Below are 6,762 nucleotides of genomic sequence, written 5' to 3' on the forward strand. Positions count from 1 at the left end.
AGCATGTATGGGTTGCATTAACATTTTGATGTAGTAAGACTTGATGAATACAATACATATACTGGAGTAAATTTTGCACACTACACAGAATTGCAACAGCCACCTGCTGTGCAGGCCTTTAGTGGTTTATAAACTATCAATATGGACTCGCAGTTGGAGTATAGGATTTCCATGGATGTTCCTCCCTAAGCCTCATTACAGCATGTCTGTTGAGGACTGTCGGCTTAACTGTTTCTATGAACGCATATTTTCCTAAAATAACTCGGTAATAGAGGAATATACTGCCTAAAGTGAAATGGCACACATTTATAGATGTATAAACATTACATCACTAATAGCTGCCCAGCATTTGAGATGATTCACAATAATATCTCTCACTGAAATCTTGACATATGCCACACATTCAGCATTTAATCCACTGCTGTTAAGGCCTCTTTCTAATGTTACTCTCTTTTAGTCTGTCAGGTGAAACCTCCATAACTCTGTGGTCTCAGCACTGAGTTAGCTAGAATGCATGCCAAGACACTGATTCATTAAATAAAGTGTTTTATTTTGTGGAGTGTTTCAATAATTCATCCAACATTTCTTATTAGACGCAGGTTATGTTTGCAGAGCTACTTTTGTTGAAAGGTAAAGTCAGTCATGTTCGTCTTTTTCATTATACCCATTCAGAACATTTCTTTTCACACACACACATATTCCAGACAGTATAAATATATGCACCCTCTCTACCACTATGTCTGTAAAAGTGTGTGCGCACATGCTCCTGTTCCTGAGAAAAACTGGCCAGCTGTAATTTGGAAAATTCCACTGCTTTGTGTGTGTGAGAGGATGCATCCATTACTATTAGGACTTCAGTCTGAGTACTCTGAGTGGCAGTTTTTGTTTAGTCAGCACACATAACTCTTGCAGAAGATTGACTAAATTGTACCTTTTTAATCTTTGTTATTTAAACTCAGAGAAATAAATCTGTGGCTTAAGAACTCTGATAGTTCACCCAAAAATGAAAAATATGTCATTGTTTACTAACCCTCAAGTTGTTCCAAAAGCTGTCTGAGTTTCTTTCTTCTGTTGAACATTGAAGAAGATATTTTGAAGAATGTTGGTAACCAAATAGTTGGTGGTGGCCATTGACTTCCATAGTATGAAGAAAAGAAAAAAAAAACAGAGAAGTCAATGGCTGTTTGGTTACCTACATTATCTTCTTTTGTGTATAGCAAAAGATAGAAATTTACGAGTTCGAAAACAACATGAGGGTGAGAAAATTTTTTAGAACTATCCATTTAATCTCTCACATTTTCTGTCTCTCTTTTCTGCCTTATTAATCAAACATGTATTATCTACTATGCAATTAAAACAAGGTTCTTCAATGGTTTGTTCCTGTATCTTAAGGAATAGTTCACCCAATAAAAAAAAATTGCTGAAAATGTACTCACCCTCAGGCCATCCAAGATGTAGATGAGTTTGTTCCTTCGTTGGAACAGATTTGGAGAAATTTAGCACCACATACTTTACTCATCAATGGATCCTATGCAGTGAATGGGTGCCATCAGAACGTGAGTATCAAACAGCTGATAAAAATATCAAATAAATTCACAAGTAATCCACATGCCTCAAATCTACCCATTAATGTCTTATAAAGTGAAAAACTGTCTCTCTTTGGAATTGTTTTGGACTGTTTTTGCTTGTAAACGGTACTTGATCTGTGCATATTTCACTCCTCATTCAGACAACTTTTTCACTGGAGAAAGCAATGTTATGGATAGAAGACTTGTATTTTATCTGGAAACAATGGCTTGAAGATAAAAGTGCATTAATGATGGATGCTGGTCAGCATGTTGGTTGTAAATATCTTCCATTAACAAAAGTAGGCCATCCTGGGTTCTTTGAAGCACCAGTATATAGATGGTTTTCTAAAAAGCATCAGGTTGTAGTCTTGTAGAAGCCTTTTTGGAACCTTTTATTTTTCATAGTGTATAGTTGAAGTGATGTGACTTGATACACCCATGCATGCATATATGAGTGCATATTATGAGTGTGGGTTCCCTGTGCGTGTCATAGTTTGCTGAGTGTGACAATTTTGATGGTCACTTATGCAGTAGAAGGTGCTTTAATGTTGGTGACATCATGCTCATCACAGATCACATGAATATGGCAGACGTGGCACAGCTTAATCTTGACTTGGGAGAGGATAAAGCACATATGTGTGTTCCGCATGCGTTCTTGCCAAAATACTGTATAGCCTAAAATCTTTATTATCCCTTACATCAGATGGAGAACATTCTACATTTGGCAGATGGAATCGTACGTCTGATTCTAGGGAGATTCTCTTTGCCGAGCTCTAACGCTGGAGACATGCCAATCTATTGCATCAGATCATGTTTTGCGGTGGCAGAAGGACAGCCATCGCTGTCACTTAGTTGGATTATGGGAAATAGTACCCTAGATATTGAAATCTTCTTGTGTATTATTTATTTATAATTATTTTTATTTATTTTTTGGAACTGCATCTGGTCATTTGCATGCAGATATTTATCTGTTGTTATTATTATTGTATTTCAGATATTTATTTTTGGCTTGATTTACTGAATGAACATTGTGTAATATGCTATTTTGAGAATGTTAATTAATTATTTTATTCAGCAAGGATGCATTACAGTGGCATTAAAAACTCATTAAAAATATTTCTATTTTAAATATATTCAATTTTGAAATTTTCTCAAAGAATCCTGAAAATATCTATAACGATTTCCACAAAAAATATTAAGCAGCACAACTGTTTTCAACAACAACAAAAAAAGTTTCTTGAGCACCAAATTAGCACATTAGAATGAATTTTCTGAAGGAAAATGTAAGATTGAAAACTGTGAGTAATGGCTGTTGAAACTTCAGGTTTGCAATCACAGGAATAAACTCTATTTTAAATTTATTAAAAAAAGAAAACAATTAATAAATTGTAAACTGTTTTACTGTATTTGTAATCAAATAAATACAGCTTTGGTGAGCATAAGAGACATTTAAAAAAAAAATTTTTTTTTAAATCTTACCAACCTCATTCTTCTGAACATGTTAATATATTTTTCTTTATCATAATCATGCCAAACTTCTTGCTTCCTCCTTTTTAATCTCTTAAATGCTTCTTCTCTCCTTTGGCCTCTGGCATTAAGTGCATAAGTGCAGTTCCAAGGCCGGGGCTCGCCAGCATATCCTTCTGCAGGTTGTGTCTCATCACTAATAATAATAATAATGTCATACAAGATTACAACAGGCTTCTCAAAGGTAATCATGAAGAAGTGCCGCATAGAAACCATTCACCAACTCAGCTAGGATCTGCAGTCCTTGAGTCCAAACTGTTGAGACAAGTAAGTGTGTGAGATTGATTGGTAATTGACAGAAATTACATTTAGTTGATGCGCAATCTCTTACTGAGATTACTGTTTATTGCTTGTTATGGTGTATTCCTGTCCATTTTGCCTTCGCAGTTTCGCCTGTCATCTTGTAGGCTAATCCCAGTGCTTTCCCAAACTAATTCTGTGTCTGTGTCATTTTCTCTTTTTTTCCCTGATGTGTTCATTGGTTAAGATGATGAGCAAGGGGGGATGGTGGACAGGAAAGGAAAATCCCGCAGCCCCTGTAGATTCATACAAAACACACTAACATTATTGCTAAACCAGTTTTATCAGACATATTCAGCATACAATATAAGTTGTTGAAATAAAGAAGCGTATCTATCTATGTGGATAATGATCAATGTATTTTTAAGTAGAGTAAAAATACTCTTTTTCATGTACAGAGACAGATGTAGCATGTACATGAACTGACTGAAAAGTTTCATAAAGCCTTCAATATCTTTTTCTAAACGACTCCAGTCATTGTTGGTCACTGTCAATATGCTTTAGGAAACTTTGATGCTATTTTCTCCTAGTAGAAGCGTACGAGCTCATGGGATTTGTGAACATTTGAATTAATTTCCATAATCCTGCTGTGATGCTCCTAGAGTGCGGATCTGAATGAGCTCGCCTGCTGAAGCTGCTTTTAAACGCGCTATATGATGTCGCCTATTGGTGAGTGTATGAACTGCAGACTTCAGCAGTTACGGAGGGGGCTAAAAACTGCCGTCTCTGTCAGGCTGCTTGCAGTGACTCGCATAGGGCTAGAGGAGTGCTTCAAAGACAGGACACTTGCTTCTTAGAAAAAAAGAGGGGAGAGAAAAAAGATAGATATGGCGAATAAAGCACCAGAGCCCCTTCCTTTCCACCTGGCGGAACTCACTGCTTCCCAGTTTCTCGACATCTGGAATAAATTCGATGCTGACGGTGAGTGCAACGTCCCGGGACGAAAAGCGTTCTTAGTCTAGTCCTACATAGGAGGCTATTACTTATCCAAAGTGATTTTTGTATTACATTTGATTGATGTCTTCGGTGAATTAAACTTGAATTTACATTAAATATATTCTGTATTTTTAATGAAAAATTACAATAGCAAAGTTTAATTTGAATAAAAAAAAATATCTAAGCAACAACCTACTATACTATGTAAAATATGTTTATAGAAGAGTCACTCTGTTCCAACACTTCATATGGTGATAGAGAAGTAGCCTACTGTATCTGCTGTATTCTTGTCAAAAATGAAACTTTTAAAGAGAGACATGAAATATTATTATTATTATACTCGTATAATAATAGCATTTACTACATGATATTTCTTTGTGGTACCGCACATACACCTATGTTGGTTTCCTCAGTTCATTGAGTTACACGTTTAAAAATGCGAGCAGCTAAACTGTTGCCTCGTTCGCTTTTTATAATCTTGTTTTTTTTTTTCGTAAAGTCTCTTTTTGAATATAATGGACAGTCGTAGTTTGGGATTGTTTTGAAAGGTCAGGATTCTTATTTGCAGAATTCCGTTTCATATTTTGCTTGCAGAAAAAGTAAGGCGTCTGCTCGTTTTGAGCTGGTTGTTTGTTTTGCGGGACGCTAACGCAAGTGGAATCCTCAGGCGAAGTGCAATGCAGTTTTACGCACAAGCGTAGGCCTATTCTTGAATTATTCAAGGAAATTGAAAAAGCGCCAGTGGGATGATTGCCTGCTATCGCCCTGTTAACTTCTTTCAGCGTTAGGCACGCCTTTTCTCAGCTCGGTAAATTTTGCCTCACAGGCATTGTTGGCATTATTGATTTCGCCCTGGAATGGAATCTTTCCTTGCAATTGATTTATGTGTCAGCGTTTGAGAGACTATGAAGATGAAACGTTATGGACGGGGGTTTGAGAGTCGGTCCTGCTAGAAAACAAAAAATTGTCGTAAACCAGCCTAAAATGGTTTGCTGTTCTCAGTTGGTTTAAGCTGGTCTTAAATAGTTTTAGCTGGCCTCCCACTTTGGTCTTCTTTTGGTCAAGATGGTCTCCCAGGTTTCAGATGGATTAACTGGTCTCCCAGCCTGACCTCCTGAATGCATGACTTGGCTAAGTGGCCAGCAAACCATCTTAGACTGGTTTAGGCTAGTTTGGAAATGAGATATATGGGAATGCCATATGTCCATCAAAAGTTGTTACAGACTACCAAAGCTAGTTTCTTGGTCTTAGCTGGTTTAAGATGGTCTTTCTGCCTGATCAGCTAAAGAAAGTGTCCAGAATTCTATAAAACCAGCAAACAGATCAGCCTGGCAAGGGTGGGAGACCCGGCCACTAAGACAACCAAACGATCTTAGGTTAGTTTTTAGCCTAAGATTGAAAACATTGAAACATCTGCATTAGTTATTCTTTAACAACCATTATCAATATTAATAAAGGTTCAAATTAACTAGATAATTTTAAAAAAGAGCTGTGTATAAGATGCAATATTTTTCGCTGCATAAACCAGGCATTGTTTCTTTGTAGCTGATTGATTTATCTATAATCTGCATTTTGTCCTTCAGCAGTTTAAATCAACAAGACAAGAACTAATATTAGATCCTCATTTCATTAATATAGGGAGACTGATTGTCAAGTTGCATCAGAGAATGTCAGTTGAGCCGCATCTGCGTGTCTTGGATGTTCAATTTAAACTCATAATTTAATAAATTAATTTAAGTTCTTCTTTTTTCTAGGAAATGGCTGCATTGAAGGGAAGGAACTGGAACATTTCATTCGTGAGCTCGAGCTAGCAAGGAAAAGTGCGGTGAGTCATGTACAGTATTGTGTATGTTCGTTAATTATGTTAAAAACATCAGCTGCAGCTGTACTTGATAAGTGGTGATCTGAATGTCACACAAGAACTACAGAACGAGACGTCTAGTTTAATCTAGCTTAATGCACATGCCATCTGGCTGCTATTTTCTAATGTCAATGCAATTTCTGGCTTTAAATATTTTTTATACATAAAGTGACACTTCTGTTGAACTAGCTATTTGAAAACAAATTGTTTTTATTTGTGCTGTTTTTCATGTCAGACATGTTTGGTTGGTTTTCAGGATCCTTCAAATGTCTCATTCAAAGACAGGATGAAAGAGTTTATGCAAAAATTCGATGAGAACGGTGATGGGAAGATTGAGATGTCAGAGGTAAATTTCACCCCTTTTCACTGCTGGACTACAGCCATAGCAATGGTTTGAAGCTCTGTAGAGAGAACATTCTGCAGAACCACTCTTTGAGATTCATGGAACACCAGGAAGAAATAGAAAGAGGACAATGAGGGCAGATTAGGGCTTGAAGGAGAGGGCAGAAGGTGGCATCTATCGAGGAGATGATGGAATGATGAAGGGCGGGGGGGGGGGGGAGGGTGGGG

At 36.9% G+C, this 6,762-nt stretch overlaps 1 protein-coding gene across 1 annotated transcript in view; it reads left to right on the forward strand.

Annotated features, from left to right (window-relative positions):
- The first annotated feature begins 4,132 nt into the window (after window positions 1-4,132).
- calb2b (calbindin 2b) overlaps window positions 4,133-6,762 on the forward strand; it is a 10,958-nt gene continuing 8,328 nt past the window's right edge. Inside the window, exons 1-3 of the mRNA XM_016248242.1 lie at window positions 4,133-4,316; window positions 6,086-6,156; window positions 6,449-6,538. Coding sequence (XP_016103728.1) covers window positions 4,223-4,316; window positions 6,086-6,156; window positions 6,449-6,538 — 255 coding nt within the window. The 5' untranslated portion in view covers window positions 4,133-4,222. The remainder of the gene's footprint in view (window positions 4,317-6,085; window positions 6,157-6,448; window positions 6,539-6,762) is intronic.

The sequence above is a fragment of the Sinocyclocheilus grahami genome, unplaced genomic scaffold (assembly GCF_001515645.1).
Source record: "Sinocyclocheilus grahami isolate Dianchi unplaced genomic scaffold, SAMN03320097.WGS_v1.1 scaffold24.1, whole genome shotgun sequence".
Taxonomy (NCBI): Eukaryota; Metazoa; Chordata; class Actinopteri; order Cypriniformes; family Cyprinidae; genus Sinocyclocheilus; species Sinocyclocheilus grahami.